The following is a 19,871-nucleotide window of genomic DNA, read 5'->3' as shown; positions in this document are numbered from 1 at the left end:
CTCTGAATTGAAGCTCCATGAGAGAGTTCAAGGAATAGAGTCAATACATCCAAGAATCATGAGAAGTAGGGAAGGGGGGTGGAACAGAATACTGCAACAGAGAAGAGAAGAGAAGGGCATCTATTGTTATGGTATGTTCTTACACAACTATTATATGTCCTTCTGTTCATCTGTTGCAGTATTCTTTACATGACGTAGAGTACCAAAGCTCATGAAGAGAGGCTGGTAGAGATAGCTGATGAATTTTACAGGAAGTCATGGAATTTCCAGGAAGTCATGGAGAATGGCCCTGGCAAACCCAGCCGTAGATCTGGAGATGGAATCCATCGTGTAGTGTTTTGTAAATGTGTGTACAGAGGTCCAGGTAACCACTTCTAGGATATAATTGGTGTCTACTCCTTTGAGAAAGACAATAGAGGAGGCCACTGCTCTAGTAGAGTGAACCTTGACCAAGCAAGGAGGGGGTTTCCCATGGCAGACGTAGTAGAAGGTAATGGTTTTGAAAATTCAGTTAGAAATGGTTTGTTTGGACAGAAGTACTCCCAGAGCACTGGGATGGAATGAGACAAGCAGCTGGTCTTATTTCCTAATAGATTTAGTTTTGTGAAGGTAAAATCTGAGTTGTCTGTGCACATCAAGTGTGTGCAAAATCCTCTCTCTAGTGTTTTGGGAAGAAAGGAAAAAGGTTGTTAGGTGATTAGCCTGGTTTAAGGATAACTCATTAACCACTATGGGCATAAAGGTGGGGCTGCTGCGAAGGGAGAACCTGTCTTTTTGAAAGATCAAAAAGGGGGGGAAGCCATCAGGGCCTGGAGCTCACAGAGCATTCTGTCAGAAGTTAGGGCTAGTAGCAAGACAGTTTTCTAGGTGCAGTGTTTTAAAGAACTAGAGGAAGCTGGCTCGAAGGATGCAAGGGTCAGCTTCTCTAGCACACATTTAGGTCCCAGGGACAGGCCTCCTGGGAAGTCTAACGTGTAGGACTTCTCTGAGGAACTGTTTGGTCTCAAATCTAGAAGCTAAATGGGAGAAAGAGGCAGACATGCAGAAATGGCTGACAGATGTGCTTTTTACAGATGAATAAGCTAAGCCAGAATTGAGAAACTTGCAGAAGTATGAAAGAACCACAGGGAGATCAACCTTTAGTGGGTCCGGGTTACGAGAAAGACACCACACAAGAGAATCTTTTCCATTTGGAGAGGTAAAATTTCCTGGTACTGGGTTTCTTGGCCTCCTGCAGGACTTGAAGCATGTCCTCTGAGAATAGATATCTAAAAGGTATCAGTGTCAGTTGTAGAGTTGCCAAGTGTGGGTGGATGAGGGAGCCCTTGTGTTGTGTAAGTCCACTCTGTGAGGTAACTTGTGATTACTGCCCTTGACTAGGTGCAGGAACAGGGGAAACTAATGTTGTCTTGGTCAACAGGGAGTTACCAGCAAGATTTCTGGTTTGTCCTGCTAAATCTTCAGCAGGACTTTTGGAATGAGCAGAAGGGGAGGGAATGCATACAGAAACTTCCCCTTCCAGGATACTGATAGGATGTCCACTTTCCATGCCAGGGGGCGAGGTTCCCTGGCACAAAATCTTGGAAGTTGCCCATTCGGAGGAGAGGCAAACACGTCTATTTGAGGAATACTCCACTGGTGGACTATGTCCAGAAACACATCTCTGTGAAGCATTCATTCATGGGCCTGTGTTGTGAATCTGCTCAATCTGTCTGCCACAGAGTTCAGATTGGAGGGGATGTAGACCGCCTGCAAAGAAAACTGAAGTTGGAAGGCTAGCTCCCAAACCTGTAAAGCTAATCTGCACAGGAGGTAGGATTTGGTCCCCCCATTCTTGTTCACATACCAGATAACAGTCATACTTGTCTGTACAGATCCTCAACCGGCCTGGGTTGAGAAGGGACTGAAAGAACTGAAGAGCTAGAATCAATGCCTTCATCTCTTTTATATTTATGTGATCCTTTTTCTGAAGGGGAGACCACTGCCCTTGTACAGTATCAGCCTGTATGCGAAGCATCTGTGTACAGGTCTCGAGTTGGGGGCTGAGGATGGATGGGAAGTCCCCGGTTAAGGGACATTTGTTGTATCCACCATAGAAATTACTTCTTAAAGGAAGGTAGGAGTGGATTTAAAATTCCAGAGGGTGGGAATGTTGTGTCCACACCGACTTCAGGAACTGCTGAAATTTCCTCATATGAAGCCTTGCCAGAGGCAGCATAGGTATGGTAAAAGCCATCAGTCCAAGGATCCTGAGCAAACTGCCTTGCTGATGAGAAGTGTAGGGGAAAGATGTCTGAAAAGGTCTGGCACAGCTCCTGTGCATTTTGAGGTGGAAGGGGATACTATCCTTCTGTCTGTTTGGAATCTGAACCCCAGAAAGACATGCTGTTAGGATGAGGGGAGGGTAGATTTTTTGAAGTTGACTGAATCCTAGTTGTAGGATGGCAATAGCTGAGTGGGGGTTCCTTTGCAGTTCCTCTGGGTGTCTGCCTGGAACAGAAGGTTATCCAGGTAAGGGAAAATTTGAATGCCTTGGAGTCTGCAGAATGCGACTACTGGAGCTAAATATTTTGTGAAAACTCTTGGGTCTGTAAAAAGACCAAAAGGCAAGGCTGATAACTGAAAGTGCCAGTATGCCACAGAGAAACAAAGAAATTTCCTGAACTTGGGATGAATGGGAATATGCAGGTAGGTGTCTTTGATGTCTATGGATGGCAGAAAGGTCTGTGGGAGGATCAGAGGAAACAGGGTCTGAAGGGTGAGCATTTTGAAGGAGGGCACCTTTAGGAAGGTGTTGAGGAAAGAGAGATTTAGGATGGGTCTCCAGGGGCCTTCCTTTCTGGGTACTAGGAACATGAGGGAGTAGAAGCCTGTTCCTTTTTGGTATGTGGGCACTGGCTGTATGGTTCACTGTTCTAACAGGTCTACCAATACTTGGGGGAAGAGGGGTACCTGTTCTGCAGGTGGCTGTGGGATACTCCTGGAGAGAGGCACAGTGTGCCATTCCATGAAAAATTCATGTTTTAATGATGTACAAGACAGGTGTCATGTTTGATGGATTACCAGGCTGGAAGGGATAGGGAGAGGTGTAGGGAAAGATAGGTAGAGCAAGGAAGTCCTAAGAGTCATGAAAAACCTGCTCTGTCAGGAAAAGGCTGCTTATTTGAGTGGGAAGAGGAAGGAGCTGAGCAGTGATAAGGTTTCTTGCCCCCCTTGGAGGGCTTAGATTGTGATGGCCTGGTTTGCTCATGGACCTAATACCTGTTTGGAAGGGTAGTTCCTGTGGAACTTGGGGACTGGTGAGACCAGGGTGTGCTCGAGTTCTTTTAACTCTTTGCTCTTTACCTCCACAGATTTGAAGAGATCAGTTGAAGCATTACCAAATAAAGTAGAATTGTTAAGGGGAGCATCCATGAGCTTCGCCTTGATGTCCTCAGGGAGGGGTTGAAGCCTTAACCATGCAAATCTAAACACTAAGGCAGAGGCAGCAGCCCTACAGGTAGCCTCAACAGGATCATAGCTGCATTTTGAGTGACTAGCCACCTGGGAAAATGCAGCAATTCCTTAAAATGCCAAGGCCTTATTTTCTTTATCGGGGATGTCAGAAACATAGCTGTGACATAAGTTCCAAGAAATACTTGGTCATATGTGTTTGGTAGTTCAAAGCCCTAAAGGCTAGGATAGCCAAATTGTACATTTTATTCACCAATCTCTCCAGCTGCCTATTGTCTTTGTCAGAGGGAAAGAGAGAAGTGGAAGGAAGAGACCTCAAAACTTTGTCTGAGGCCACAGAGATGACTGAGGGGTCAGCAATGGGGGGGGGGGGCTTAAAGAGGAAGTTGCTGTCTTCGGGGACTATATACTATCTATCTGGCTTTTTAGGGGGTGGAGGCTGAGAGTCAGGATGTAGGGACATGGAGGCAAAGGCATCCAGAAAGACGGGAATAACCAGTGGGATAGCTGAAGGGCTGGGGTTTTCCACCTGGAGGAGGTCATAGTACCTCTTCAGAACATCTGACATTTGAGTACTGTCCAACTTGAAGTGGTCCCTCATTTTTAAAAGGGTTTCCCCAAATGAGATTTCTTCCACAGATGAGTCGTCCCATTAGTGCCTTCTTCAGGGCAGGCATAGTCTAATGGAGAAGGAATTTGTAATGAGTAGACTAGTGAGTCATTGTGATCATCTGATGAAAGTTCTTCCTCTGAAGTAGGCTGTTGTTTGTCCCTTTTTTGGGATGAGGTAGGCCAGTAGATGGGAGGAGCAGAGGACCCAGCAGTAAGCCTCAAGGACATGAAGGCCTTGAATAATCCTTGGGCAAAATTTTGCCAGTCTTTCTGAGGGTCTTGATGAGGGGATGGATGCTTAGATTTTTGTTTTTTCTTAGCAGGTATGTCCATCCCATGCAAAGTCGGGGGTTTGGATGTAGGCCTGCATTCAAGCAGATCTGAATCGTCTTCTTCCCTCACCAAGATTTGTGGGATTCCCCTAGGCTCTTCCGACAGAATGAGCCTTCGTTCGCCCTGGACATCTGTACCTGATGTCTGTGAGGCCTCTCTGGATGTGCTGGCATCCAGGTCTAAGGTGGCCTGCAAAACAGGCACGGCCTGAGGATCTGGATCCAAGCAGAACATGTCTCCGGGCTATCATGCGCCTTGGGAGAGACATCCATTGAGAGAGGTGCAGCTGAAGCTTCGGGCCTACGCCTTTTGGCCTTCCGCTTCATGGTAGGCTCGGTCACTGGGCCAGAGGAACCCTCCATCGCACTTTTGGCCAAGATTTTCAAGTGTTGCTTCTTTATATATATATTGCAAAGGAGGAGAGTCTGCTCTGAAGAGTCTTGGGGATGAATGACTGGCAGAACAGTTCTTATTGTTGTGGTGGGGTACAAGACAAAAAAGACACAGAGTGACTATCTTTATGTGGAATCTGCCTACTACAATCACACTTCCCTTTCTTGGATGACATTAACTCGAGGGGAAAAAAGGGTACAGCAGCAAAAGACACAAAAGGTACCCCAACAGGGCACATCTTTAGAAAACATTTGTTTCTGGCAGGACAGCCACATCTGGGACTGGTGATCCGACTGGCGCCGAAGAAGTTCTGGTGATGGTGTGCATGTATGTCACCTCCTTTATGGCCTACATCCGATAGTCCTATGTGAGACATACCGTGCACCTTACAGCAGTAAAAGACTTTGGTATACTGGCCAACATTGGGTTGCCTGGGCAGGCAACTCCTTCACATAAAGAATACTGTAACAGATGAACAGAAGGACATCTGGTGTTTACTCCCTTATGAAAAGCCCCTGAGGAAACCATTTCCTTAGTGAAATGAGCTTTTGAGCAGGAAGGCATGGTCTTGCCATAGTGACAGTATCAGAAAGACTTGGCCTACAGACAAAGTTGCAATGGTTGGTTTGGGGGCCATCTGGCCCAGCTTAGGGCTCATAAAGGATGCAAACAGCTGGTTAGTTTTTCTGAAGGATTTAGTTTTGTCTACATAAAATCTGAGATGCCTGTGAATGTCCAGAGACCGCAAAATTCTGTCCTGTTTTGGGGACTGGGAAAAAAAGTGGGTAGGTGAATAGCTTAATTGAGGGACAGCTTATTTACTACCTTGGGCATTAATGATGGATTAGCCCTGAACGCTCCCTGTCCTTATAAAAAAAAATAAGAAAAGGCAGAATGGCCATATGGGCTTGTAACTCAGAAACAGTGGTGAGAACAAGAAGAAAAATTTTCAGAGTACAGAATTTTAGAGAAGTAGAAGATGCTGGTTCAAAAGGAGGCAGCGTAAGCTTTGCTAGCACAAAAATGAGATCCTAAGGGGGAGAGATCGGTTTCCTTGGTGGGCTAAGATATAGGACTACCCTGAGGAAAAGCTTGGCTTCCACTCTAGCCATAAGTGGAGGGTTAAGGAGGAGGCAGGCACTGATGGCCGACAGGTGAGCTTTTACAGAAAAGTAGGCTAAACCTGACTTAAGAACTTCTCAAAGATACTGCAGTACAGCAGGGCCCTGTGACAAGAGAGGGTGCTGAGTATGTTTGAGGCAACAGTGGGAAAGTACAGTTTTGTACCTACCATAAATGTAGATGTCCGATAGGTATGCATCTGCAGTCATAACATATGGGTTGTCCTGCCTCAGGCAGCCCTTCGGTCGGCTGGATTCCAAAGTCTGGGTCTGGCCTCAGCTGATGTCGCACTTTCCCCGACGTCAGAGCGTCTGGGGTATAAAAGCATCAGCCGACGCCATTTTCCTCAGTTTTTCTTGCCCCAGATGCCAGGTGCCCTCTAGGAAGGCTAAATTTGGATAAATGCTTTAAGGTTCCAAACATTTGCAAATTATATACATGCATAAACAAACAAATACACCATAATAGATTCCCCCAGCTAGCTAAAGAGGGGTAAGCACCCTAGGAATACCACAGAGGGGAAGGAGGGAGGGTAATCCTGACTGCAGATGCATACCTATCGGACATCTACATTTATGGTAGGTACAAAACTGTACTATGTCCTTCAAGGATGCATCTGCAGTCATAACATATGGGTAGAATACCATAGCCAATCTGGGGGAGGAGGTACTAAGAAAAGGATGGTGTAGTTAGGATCCCCTGCAGGACTGCAGTTGCAAACCCTGCTCTGGATCTAGAGTATAAAGGAAGATTGTAATGCTTGGCAAATGTATGCACGGAGCTCCAAGTAGCAGCTTCTAAAATGTCCTTGGTAGCCACCCCCCGTAGGAAGGCTGTAGTGGTGGCAGAGGCCCTTGTGGAGTGAGGCCTGATATTTTCAGGAACTGTCTTTCCATGAAAGGAGTAGCAAGAGCGAATGCAATTTCCTATCCATTTTGAAATTGTCTGTTTGGAAATTGCTCTTTCTTGCACCCCAGTTGCATATGCTACAAAAAGTTGGTCAGTTTTTCTGCTAGTTTTTGTTCTGTCCAAGTAGTAGCGTAGTTGTCTGTGTATATCCAGGGTGTGCAAAATTTTTTTCCCTCTATTCTGTGGATTAGGGAAGAATGTAGGCAAATGAATAGCTTGGTTCAAAGATACCCTAGATACCACCTTTGGCATAAAAGTAGGATTGGTTCTTAGTGACACCCTGTCCTGGTGGAAAATAAGAAAAGGCTGCACTGCCATTAATGCTTGTAACTCAGATACTCTTCTTGCTGAAGTGATTGCCAGAAGAAATGCAGTTTTCCAAGATAGAAATTGTAGATCCGCTGATGCTGCTGGTTCAAAAGGAGGTAGTGTCAGCTTCTCCAGCACAAAGTTGAGATTCCAGGCAGGTAGAGGGGGTCTTCTTGGAGGTTTAATATTTTTGATCCCTCTCAGAAATTGTCTGAGGAGAGGGTGTGAGAAGATAGGTGGATCCGCATTGTATTCTGCTGAAATTGCTGAAGCATGAATCTTAATGGAAGCATAGGACAGGCCATTGTGGAACAATTCTGCTAAGTATTCTAGGATATGTGTTAAGCTTGCCACTGTGACATCTGTGCCCTTTGATGTGCTCCAAATGAGAAATCTCTTCCATTTAGCTGAGTATGTCTTCCTTGTGGAAGGTCTACGAGCCTCCAGGATAATGTCCTCCACCCTCTGAGATAAAGCAGTGTGACTGGGATTTAAGGAATTTTCCAGGCAGTTAGTTGCAATGTTTTCAAGTTGGGATGCAGGGTCTTGAAATTGTTCTGCGTCAGAAGAAGAGGCCATAGGGGGAAGAGGCCATGATTTTGCCTGAGACATGCTTCTCAATAATGGATACCAGTGTTGTCTTGGCCAGTCCGGAGCTATTAGTATCACTTTTGGCTGTTCCTCCCTGATCTTCAGTAGAACCTTGTACATCAATGGGAGAGGTGGGAAGGCATATACTGTTAGGGCTTTCCAACTGAAAGAGAGAGAGTCCACCCTCCAAGCCTGTGGGTGGTATGTCCTTGAGCAGAATGTCCTCAGTTGATTGTTGAGTGGGGAGGCAAACAAATCTATCTCCGGCATTCCCCATGTCTTTGCTATGAGTTGGAAGATGTCTGGGTACAGCATCCATTCGTGTGCATCCATGGTAGTTCTGCTTAAGCTGTCTGCCAGTGTATTCTCTTTCCCTGGCACAAATTGGGCCTGTAGTTGGATACTGAGATTCAGGCATAGTTCCCACAGATTCATAGCCATCCGGCATAGAGGGTAGGAATGTGTGCCTCCCTGCTTGTTTATGTACCACATGACCGTGGTGTTGTCTGTCCTTATTAACAGGTGTCCCTGTTTGAGGAAGGGCTTGAATGCCTCGATTGCATGACTCACTGCCAACATTTCCTTTTGGTTTATGTGCATGCTTAGCTTGTCCTTGAGGCCATAGGCCTTGGATACATTTGTCCTCCATGTGTGCTCCCCATCCTCGGTCTGAGGCGTCCGTGGTGATGGTCTGCCTTGGTTTTGGTTTGTTGAAAGGCAACCCTCTGTTGGACTGGCAGGCCTGAGCCCACCACAGGAATTCCTTTTGAAGGCATGGAATGATTGGTATCATGGTTTCTAAACTGTGACTGTGCTGAGACCATACACTCCTGAGGTACCATTGTAATTTCCTCATATGCAGCCTGGCATGTGGTATTAGAATTATGCAGGATGCCATGTAACCCAGGGCCTGCAGGATCTTCCTTGCAGTAAGCTGAGTTCGTCTTGTCAGAATCATGAAGTAATCTGGAAGTTGTTTTTGTTTTTCTTCTGTGAGAAAGGCCATTTGGGTGGTTGTGTCCAGATCTGCACCCAAAAAGGTTATCCTTTGGGATGGTACTAGTCGACTTTTGGATGTTGACTGTGTGTCCCAAGGACTGTAGCAGGTATATGGCATAGGCCAAGTCCTTTATCAGATTTTCCTTGTTGTCCGCTTGTATTAGGCAGTCGTCCAGGTATGGGTAAATTTGAATTCCCTGTAGTCTGCAATGTGCAATTACTGATGCCAGGCATTTCGTGAATACTCTGGGCGCAGTAGATAAGCCAAAGGGCAATGCTGAGAATTGATAATGCTCTGCAAGAAATCTGAGGTATCTTCTGCAGTTTGGTCGAATAGGGACGTGCAGGTATGCCTCCTTGAGATCTAGAGTCACCAGCCAAGACTCCTTGCCCAACATGGGAAGAAGTTGCTGTAGGGTCAGCATTTTGAATTTTGGCACAATGAGATAAGTGTTCAGTGCGGACAGGTCGAGAATAGGCCTCCATTGATTTTCCTTTCTTGGTACAAGGAATAGTCTGGAGTAAAATCCTTGGCCTTGTTCTGAACATGGTACCTTTTCTACAGCTTTCATCTGAAGTAAATTGCTGATTTGTTTTAAAGCCTCTGCCCTCTGATTTGGTGGAAGGTTTGGCATTCCGCCTCTTTTTGGCAAAGTGTGAAAGTGGAACCTGTATCCTTTGTCTATTATTTGCAGTGTCCATGTATCCTTTGTGATATAATGCCAGTTTTTTGAGAATAAAGCCAGCTTTCCGCCCAAGGGTGCTTCTAGTTGATCCCTGGTAGGCGGAATCAGAGTTTAAGTCATTGACCTTGACCTGTTGTAGTAGTTGTTGTTGTTGCTGTTGCACTACTCCTCTGGTTGGCAGGCTGCCACTGACGGCCTCTGTATGAGCCCTTCGATTGACCTCTGCCTCTAGGGCGCCTGTTCCTGCCTCTCTGGGCTCTGTCCGAGTCTGGAAAGGACCAATTCTTAGTAGGCCAGTTTCTGCTGAATCTCGGTGGCTGTACTTGCAGGAAATCTTTAACTGTTTGCACAGATTTCGCCTTTTCTTCAACCTTTTTTAAGATCTCCTGAGCAGAGGAGCCAAATAAATTTTGTTTCTCCATTGGAGCATCCAGGAGTTTAGCTTTGACATGGTCTGGCAAAGATTGCTCCTTCAGCCAGGCATGCCTACGAATAACTGCCCCAGTCATAGCTGATCTAAATGAAGCCTCCAGTGCATCATAGCCACATTTTAAGAAATGATTACTAACCTGTTGCGAGTTGTGTACCAAATCCTGAAGGGATTTATGGTCTAGGGGTTCAGGAGAAGAAAGTTTCTTATTCATTTCATCTAACAAATATTCCTGGCACTGTATCATATGAAATTGACAGTTTAATGCCCTGACAGAAAGAGTTGCAGAAGTATACACCTTCTTTCCCCATCTCTCTAAAGCCCTAGACTCTCTGTCAGAGGGTAGAGGATTTTTGGCAGTAGCGGCCGCAACCCCTTTAGGGCCCAGAGAAATAGTTTCTGGGTCTGCAGAATGGGCTTTATACAAGTGGAAATGAGAATCCGGAACCCTGTAGTATCTGTCAGGCTTGGCAGGGGCCGGAGGGAGAGTATCAGGGGCCGTACTGACATCATTGTACACATCATCAATTACATGTAGAACAGGAGGTATAGCTAAGGGCCTATGCTGAGGCAAATGCAAAAAGGTCCTTAATCTTTTTCTAGAATCAGAGAAATCCTGACCTTGCCATTAAAAATGCTCCCTCATGGAGTGTAGAGTTTCACCAAAGGAAAACTCCTCAGGAGGAGAGGCCGAAGGGATAGATTCCTCTGCATCTGAATCCTCTTAAGGCGAGTAAGCCCCTTCCTGGTGGTCTGACAACTCAGATCCATCCATGGAATCATCTGAGGAGTGTGGATCAGAGGGGCCAGTCCTGGGCCTTTTGTCTGCTGGAGGTTGAGAGGCCCTGTCTGGGTGAGGTTGCGAACCCCTAATTAAGGAAATAAGGTCCTCAGCAAGGCTGAGGATCTGTGAACTAGAGGTAGGCCTCTGGGAAGTAGATTTGGGAGGCAAAACTTTTGAAAGCTTGGCAGCTTTAGCCCTTGAAAAGGCCTTAATGGACATGGAAGCAGGCGGCCTAGCTGCCCCACGTGCAGGGGTAGAAATGTCCAAAGGTATGGTGTCGGACAATTCCTGCACACTAGCTTCGGTAGGTAGTTCTGAAGCTGACTCAGCCGGGGCCTCTCGGGCCTCGGTGGTCGGAAGTATGGTTTCGGAAGAAGGAATCGCCGAGGACTCGGTTTCGGCCGAAACCGAGACACTTGCGGTAGGCCTAGCTGTGGTTTCAGCCGAAACCGCGGGCCGCGAGTCTCGGTCCTTTTCCTTGCGTTTTTTGACCATATGCGAAGTCGGAGTCTCCGACAGCATTTTATAAGCAAAAGCGGCTCCAAAAAATTCCTCTGCAAACTCCGACCGACGTCTAAGAGTTCGTCGGTTGAAGGAGGCACAGGCTAAACAGGCCGATACGTCGTGGTCTGGGCCTAAGCAAGGAAGGCAGTAAGAATGGAAATCCTTATGAGGTATTTGTTTCCCACAAGTTAAACAACTATTTACTTTGTCTGACATCGGCTGAGGCAAGAAAGAGTCCCCAACGGGGTACTTAGCTTTTTTCAAAGTCTTCGGTAGCTGAAATCACTGGATCTGACCGACCGGCACTTGCGAACAGCTTCTGCTTCGGGCACCGCGCGGCAAGAAAGACTGAGGAAAATGGCGTCGGCTGATGCTTTTATACCCCAGACGCTCTGACGTCGGGGAAAGTGCGACATCAGCCGAGGCCAGACCCAGACTTTGGAATCCGGCCGACCGAAGGGCTGCCTGAGGCAGGACAACCCATATGTTATGACTGCAGATGCATCCTTGAAGGACATCACCTTTTCCATTTAGTTATGTAAGATTTTCTAGTAGTGGATCTCCTGACATAATCTCTTCAGAGAAGAGGGGTCTTTGAGGAATTAAAATCCTATCATCTATATGGTCAAATTGAGAGATAGAAGATTTGGGTGCAGACGCAATCATTCTTGTTGACTGATCAGGTTTGGTTGTAGAGGTAGTTTCCTGTAATTTCCCTTTGTCAGGTGAAACAGCAAAGGAAACCAATGTTGCATTAGCCAAAAGAGTGCGAGTAAAAGGAGTTTGCTTCCTTTTGTGCCTTGAGGAGAATTTTTGGAAGAACAGGCAGTAGAGGGCCGGCATAAAGGAATGTCCCTGTCCACTAGAAAGAGAAGGCATTTGTTCTCCAGGCTGTGGGACAAGGATCCCTGTTGCAGAACTGGGGAAGCTGATACCTGGTTGTTGATGCAAAGAGATCTATCTTAGGAGGGCCCCACTGCAGGGTCATCATCTTGAAAACCTGTCCATTTAATGTACATCTGTGGGATTCCTCCAGGTATTCGCTTAAGGAGTCTGCCAGCATACTGTTCTGGGAAGGAATTTATATGGCTGCAAGACTTTTGTCCATCCAGGTGGATAAGTTCCATGCCTCCTGTGCTAACTTGCACAACTGGTAAGACCTGGTGAATTCCTGTTTATGTACCACATGACTGTAACATTGTCTGGGTACCCTAGGAGTGGACCAGGTTTCCAAAGGTGGGTGGAAGTCTAAATTGCTTGTAGAAAAACCTCATTTCCTTCAGAATATGCTCCTTTATGAGCTGAGGTTACCACCTGCCCTGCACTTGGTGTGATCCTGTCCATGCCCCCAATGCCTTGTCCAAGACATGTATGTAAACCTGTCGAAGATGAGAAGGTGGCGGTGACATGACTGGAAGTCCTAGGTTGAGGCTGATCTATCCCTTCCACCACAGCAGCTCTTTGGAGAATCAGGGTAGCCGTGGGGTGACAGTGTTGGTACTTCAGGTACCATTGGACTTTCCTCATATGAAGTCTGGCCATGGAAGCATAGGAACGGTGGCTGCCATGAAACCCAAAGTTCTTAGCATCTCTCTCTTCCTGAGCAATGTGTTGGCGAGGAGAGATCTTGAAAAAACTGGACAGACTGTGAACTTTCACCTAGAGGAAAAAAGCATGCATTTTCTTTCTATCCACTTTGCAGCTCAGGAAAATTACATCCTGTGTAGGGATCGTGTGGGATTTTTTTTGTAGTTTACAGTGAAACCCAGACCTCTCTGGAGTTGGAGGGTGAAGTGTAATGCTGAAGAAGAATTTCTGGAGGGACTGCCTGGATCAAGAAGTCATCCAAATAGGGGAAAAGCTACCATTGGAGCTAGACACTTTGTGAACACCCTTGGTACTGTGGCAAGACCAAAAGGTAGAGTAGTAAACTGGAAATGCAAGGAACCACAGAAAAACCTGAGGAATTTCATGCAGGAAAGATGACTGGGTATGTGTAAGTAAGCATCCTTCAGATCTAGAAACACTAAGAAAGCCTGGAGGGAATGAAAGGCAGAAGACTGGTCATAAACAGCATTTTAAAAGATGGCACCTTCAAATAGGTATTTAGAAGAGAAAGGTCTAGGATGGGTCTTCCACTGCCCTTCTTTCCTCGGTAATAGAAAAAAATTCTAGAGTAAACCACTACCGCATGAAATTCTTTGCTCAAATTTGCTGAACTGCTCAATGGTGTCTTGAATAATGGGGGCTAGAAGGGAGAGCTGGTTGTGAACAGGAAGTGGCATGCCTGTCAGAGGGGGAATATTTTCCCAGGGCATGGCATAACTGTCATTGAGGATGGACAGGAAAGATTTGTCTGTGATAATAGCTTCTCATCTGACCATGGAGAGTGGCATTCTTTTGGAAAGATGGCATAATAGGGCTGAGGGCTGATGGCAGGAGGAGTCACAGATTTTTGTTTCCAAAGGGAGGCCTCCCAGATGGAAGTTCCATGTGGGATTTGTTGGACTACCTTTTTTCAAAGGAAAGATGTAAACTTTGAAGGATAATTCTTATGGTACCTAGGAACTGTGGTGATTAGAATCTGTTTGCAGTTTTTCACAGTCTTACCTTGGTCTTGAGTTTTGAACAGACTGGCATCCTGAAGACAAAACACTAAGCATTTCACCAAGGGAAAGTCTGAAAGTTTTGAAATCCTCGAAGACAGACTGAAGCCATGCATACCTGTAGATAGTAGATCCATTTGCAGCTGCCCTAGAAGAGGCATTTACAGCACTGTAACTGCACTTAATGCTGGGTTTGGCTATCCGCATGGCTTGGGAAAGTAAATCTGCATTTCTTGCCTCAACTGTGCCACAGGAGGCTCAAGCATAGCTTAGTTCAAAGAGTGCAGACAGAGATCAAGTATTTTGTCATTTGAATCTGGCAGTCAGTTGCCCTAAAAGCAAGAGTAGAAGCGGTATAACCCTTATTTTCCCATCTATCCATAGCCCTACTATCTTAGTCTGTGGGGAGGGCATTAGCACTGGGTAGAAGTTTAGAGGGTTTATCTGAACAGAAATATACTACAGAGGGGTCTGCCATAGGATTTGTGTACAAGTATTTTAAGTCATTAAGCACTCTGTAAAACATGTCTGTTTTAGCAGCTGGTGTTTAAGAATCAGGTGCAGAAGAGGTGGACTGAAAGGTGCCATGGAAAGCCTCAAGGACAAGAGGAACTGGAGAAGGGACAGGAGTGCCTATTTCCATCAGGCTATAATAGCTTTTCTGAACATCGGAGATCTGAGTGGATTGCCACTCAAAATACTTTATCATGTTCTGGAGAGTCTCCCACAAGGAACCTTCTTTTAGAGGGGAAGCCAGAGATAAGACGGTCCTACTCATCCAAAGAAATTTGTCCAAGAGAATGCAGTTGAGAAGAATAATCTAAAGAATGGCCAAAATCATAGTCTTCTTCTTCTTCTGAAGAACAGGATAGCAAGGAAGGTTTTCAATGGGTAGCCTGTGGTTCTGGGGATTGAAAGGAGGGAGGTTTCAAAGACATATTAGCGCTGAACAAGTCTTGTGAGAAATCTCTTCACTCCTTTTCTCTAGCTGCTGAGGTAGAAGAGCCACATGCCTAGTCTTTTGCTTTTTCTTCTTGGGTGTGATGTCTGCCTGGATGACATGCCGAGGTTTGGACCCCTGTCTAACCTCTATTACTGTGCCTGGAATCTCTTCCTTAACCAGTATTTGAGGGATGCCATGAGGTCCCTCAGAAATGAGTTGTGATTCTTTGGACATATCAGCAATCTGCCAAGGCCTCAGGAGGCATACTGACCTCCAATGGGGTCTCTATAGCAGGAAAATGAGAGGTAACCTGGTGTACTGTGGCTTCTGCAATCTCAGCAGGTACATCGGAGTTTGAAACACTGGACTGTAAGTCAGTTCTAGGCCTCTTTTAGCTTCTTCTTAGGTGGAAGAGTATGCCAGAGGATGCAGACTTTGCTATATTGCACTGAGCCAAGAGTTTAAGATGCTGAGAGAGGAAAACCTCAATCTAAAGGTTCTGGGACTGAATGACTGACAGATGGAGCAATATCTCTAATCATGATCCAGGCCTACACAGAAGCGACATTTGGTATGGAAGTACTTGTACAGACTCTGCCTACCACAGTCACACATACCCTTCTCCTAAAATCTAACCACTTTCAACAAAATTAGCATAAGCAAAAAGAAATGTTTCCCCATGGTACACTTATCTGAATAAATGATCCAGCAAAGCGAAAGTACCAACGACCAAACTGCAATCAGTATGAAGGATGCAGGACCTGCACTGAGGCTGGTGTGAGAGTTTGGGGATTAATGCATCCGTTACTGTGCCCCTACACTTTTGAGCTGAGGTCATGTGTCAGACGTATGGCTTCAAGAAGGTAAAGCTTTGGTACCTCAAACAGAAGTCAGTGGTGACAACCCATATGTCAGGAATACTGCAACAGTGATTCTAGTCAGGATATCATAAAAGACCTTGGCAACATAAACCATTTCCTTTTATAAGGAAAATTATGCATGCATATGTAATTCAAGGTTTACCTACTCACAAAAATTACATTATGAGAAATTATTTTGAATGCAAGAAGTTAAAAGGATTTCAGATGATTTGTTACTATTTGCAAAGTTAATGTTCTAAAGAACTAGCCTTAAAAACAAACAGTAGAGCAAAACTCTCATATGTAGTAAAAAGATCTGGGCGCAACTACAAATACCTTTTTGTGTAATTTCAACCATGGTTTCAAGCTGCTAGGTGGTGACAGTTCCCTGTAGTACATTTGGTTGGTGACATACGGCTGAAGTGAAATTCAGCTGCTGAGACACATGGCTGTTCTAAATTCACTGTGGGGACTGAGAAGCCCACTGTGCCATGCCCACAGCCTCAATAGCCAAGTGCACTGGAGAAAATAATGTTCATTGCCCCCAAAGTACCTAAAGATAACAGGCTGTATTGGCAGTAAGCAGCAGCAGGATGCCCTGTGGGCATATCAGTTGCATTATAAAAACGCAGTGTCCAGTGGATAATGCCTTTAATCCCTTCGCAGTGTGCAGGGAACATTGCCTAAACACATAATGGAGCCTTAAGTGTGACTACATCAACAAACGGGATTTCTTTCATGCTTCTGCAAACTTCTACATGTTGCAGTTACATAAGCATGCACCATACACTAAGCACAACACACATTATTTCTCCTGCCCCAATGCATTTGGTTATTGAAGCTGTGGGCATGACATTGTAGGCTTTTCTACGCCCACAGCAAGTCTGTGATAGCCATGTGTTTCTGCAACTTAGTCATATGTCTTTGCAGCTAAATTTAATTTCATTTCATCCATGTGTCTCCCATCAAATGTACTGCAGGGGAAATGTTTCACTGCTTAGCAGCCTGAGCTCCTTCAAGCCAACAACATGCACCTTCTACAAAGAAGCATCTTGGAGTTTCATACTTACAATCATAGGCTTGAAGACATTCAGTTCAAAATGGCCAGTACAGCCTCCAACTGTGACAGCAACATTATTTCCCATCACCTGAGCTGCTACCATGGTAATGGCCTCACACTGTGTGGGATTCACCTTTCCTAGGGAGAATAAGAAGGGAGTGAGCAGCACTTTCCTTTTTTTGTAATGTTCATTCAGCATTGTGCATTTCTTCCCACCAGTTAAAAAAAAAAAAAAAATGATCCAATATACACTACTGATCTTGACAGGTTCACAGGTATTGCCTACAAAGCTTATGGCCTACTGGCCTTCAGAAATCTTTTAGTGCATGGTGTGCTGTGATTATACTCAGAAACAGGTGAAAACACTTGTTTGTTAAACATACCCCAGCACTACTCTCATATTAGAGTACTGATGGTGCCCAGCAGCTGCAACAGAAGGCTGGCAAGAAGCCGCTGAATGCTTCATTAAGACTTCTTTTTAAGGTACTGGCTTCCCGATGCTCTGTTTTGGTGATCACACTCTGTGCATGCTCTCAACCATTCCAGAATCAGGAAAACAAATCAAGAAATAATCAGTCACGGACACTTTTAAATTAACTCTGATACTGTCAGAATTAGACAAATGTGAATTAACTGTGCATTTTATGAAGTAAAAGAGGTCTGTGACTCTAATTATTGTCATTATTTGTGAACGTAATCCACTATCTTCTTTCAAAAATTGCCAGTTTTAACAGGGTTTAAGACTGAGCTAAATTTCAAGTCAGACTCAGGGACAGATAAGAGGTACATCACTGTGGCAGCAGTTACGTGTGCTATGGATTTCTAAAAACACTTTCTGCAACCTATCCTCCCCTCTAACTTTGAGCAGGTAAAGCTTCATGCACTACAAGGGATTATGATTGGGTCTATCTGATTTTACCCTGTGGATATTATGTGTTCTCAACATATCTGAGAAGTTTCACCTCCCTAGCTTTGCTCTCAGGCATATTTCTTGACATTAATGTCTCAAACACAACATTCTAGTTACGATCCAATACCGGATTATAATTCTTTATGACTGCCACAACTCTATGCAATAAACAAAAATCCTCAATAAATTTTCAAATGTCACTGTTTCTTTTCATGGGTGTGCTTACTTGAGAGTCCTACTATATTAAATAAATGCAGGCTTCTGACAGCCTTTCTTTGAACATTAGACCCCATAATTACTTAATTTTTTTGTTAACATGCCCTTAAACACCACTATGCAAAATACTCTGCATATACGAACAAAGCCCAGGAATACAAAATGATTGTCATGTATTTACCATAATGCTACATCTTCATAATCAATGTTCATTCATTTCAATAAGCAGGACTATTATGCTGAATGCATCAGCTGTTTTGGCACTTTTCAGACTCCTGCAGACTTCGACTTTACTCTGCCATCTCTCATAGTGGGCCATACTGCCTAAGCTCTACAGATTGAGTTTGGCATTTCCACTAGGATGGGGGATGGTAGGAGGGTACGCTGAAGTGAATGGATATACATCATGAAGTACATATAACTCATATTTTATAGATCCAGTCCTTTCACTTCAAAAGTAGGTCCGTGTCCACAGCTTCTCCACTACGGTGGTATAATCACAGAATGCCAAGAAGAACAACAGTCCCAAAGGCCAACCTGGACCTTGAGATTACATCCAGTTTACAGTGTTTTACAAGCATGCAGTGAAGCTCATGCTACATTCTGCACATACATGTTACCAACAGAAAAAATAATTAGGATATTCCTGTGGTCCTTCCAGAATGAGCGTTTGGAACACTTGAGAGGGTTTTGCAATATTTTTCACAGTAGAATAATACAGTCTGAAAGCCATCTGGACAAGATAATTGTGGACATTTTGTGACCCAATTTACCTACTAAATGGGAGACAAGAGTTCATCACCCTTTGAAATACCTGTAATTTCCTTCTGTTGGAATACTGAGGGAAAACAGGATGTTAGACTAATTAGTATTAACTTTTCATAGCAGCTTTACTCATGACGGTAGGATTAGTACATAAGCATATGAGATCTTTATGAGAATGACAAACATGGGTTTACTACAGGAAATGGCCTTACGTTTTGAAACCCTTCTAGCTGAAGTAACTAGCTGCTACTAGAAAAATAATCTTCCAAGACAAGAATTCAAGATAATCTTTGGCTCATAGGTTCATAGGTTCATACTAGGCTATCTGCCCGAGGGCATTTACAAGCCTAGCCCATCGTTTTGTGGCTTACGCCACCCCTTTAGTATGGGGAACTATACCCATTATTTTGCTGTGCCTCTGTCGAGCAGTGACACTGAGGTAATCCCTGGGGTATATCTGCGATCTCCCATCCATTGGTCAAGATTTCTCTTGAACAAGGCCAGCGAGGTGCTCTGCCTCACATGTACCGGGATTTTGTTCCACAGCATAGGGAGTCTTTGGGTGATGAATCTATCCCTCCAGCACGTCCTATTAATAGCCGTGTCAAGGTTTAAGTCTCCGCCCTTGTGGCTCTGATGGATCTAGATTTTTGAGGTGAAGCATATTCATCAAATCTGGGTTTGACATGGCCTTGTATGTTAGGCAAAGGTCACCTCTGAGCAAGCGGTGGCGACTGAATAGAGCTGGAGTTCTTTCAGTCGGGCAGCATAGGACAGATTTTTGAGACCCTTTATCCTTTTGGTGAGGAACTTTTGTGGACTCTCCAGCTGCTGCAAGTGTCGGGTCAGATACATTCCGAATGGGGCATTGTACTCAATCATTGGTCTGATGAGTGATGAGTAAAGGGAGACTATGACCTCCCTTGATCTAGATGAGAATCCCTTCATGATAAGGTGGGCAATGTAGAAGGTCTTCCTAACTACTTTAGCTACATGGGTGTCGAATGACAGACTATCAACCTGGGTCCCCAGGTCCCTGATAACTTCTTCTGTGCTCAGTGGATTGCCACCTATTTGGTAGCTAGGGGTAACCTTGTTTTTCCCGAAGGGTATGACTATGCATTTTTGGCATTTAACTTTAGGCCGTGGCTCTGGCACCAGTTATCCGTTTCTGTGAGACCCTTCTGAAGGATATCTGTGTCAGATGTGTTTTCTACTATGGCTCCCAGTTTGCAGTCATCTGCAAACTTTGTCAACCATAACCCTCCTGTGTTTGCTTGTACTTCGGAAAAGTAGATGCCAAACAAGAGTGGGCCCAGGACTGAGCCCTGTGGGACACCACTTGTGACAGGCTTTGAGTCTGAGATGGCGCCAGCAACTCTGACC

At 44.9% G+C, this 19,871-nt stretch overlaps 1 protein-coding gene across 1 annotated transcript in view; it reads right to left on the bottom strand.

Annotated features, from left to right (window-relative positions):
- FH (fumarate hydratase) overlaps positions 1–19,871 on the bottom strand; it is a gene marked incomplete in the record, with an annotated part of 726,003 nt that overhangs the window by 127,678 nt on the left and 578,454 nt on the right. The window contains 1 exon segment of the mRNA XM_044058045.1: positions 16,605–16,732. Coding sequence (XP_043913980.1) covers positions 16,605–16,732 — 128 coding nt within the window.

This window comes from Protopterus annectens, chromosome 1.part2 (assembly GCF_019279795.1).
Source record: "Protopterus annectens isolate FY-2018-M chromosome 1.part2, PAN1.0, whole genome shotgun sequence".
Classification (NCBI taxonomy): Eukaryota; Metazoa; Chordata; order Ceratodontiformes; family Protopteridae; genus Protopterus; species Protopterus annectens.
This window is presented reverse-complemented; position numbering and strand designations above follow the sequence as displayed.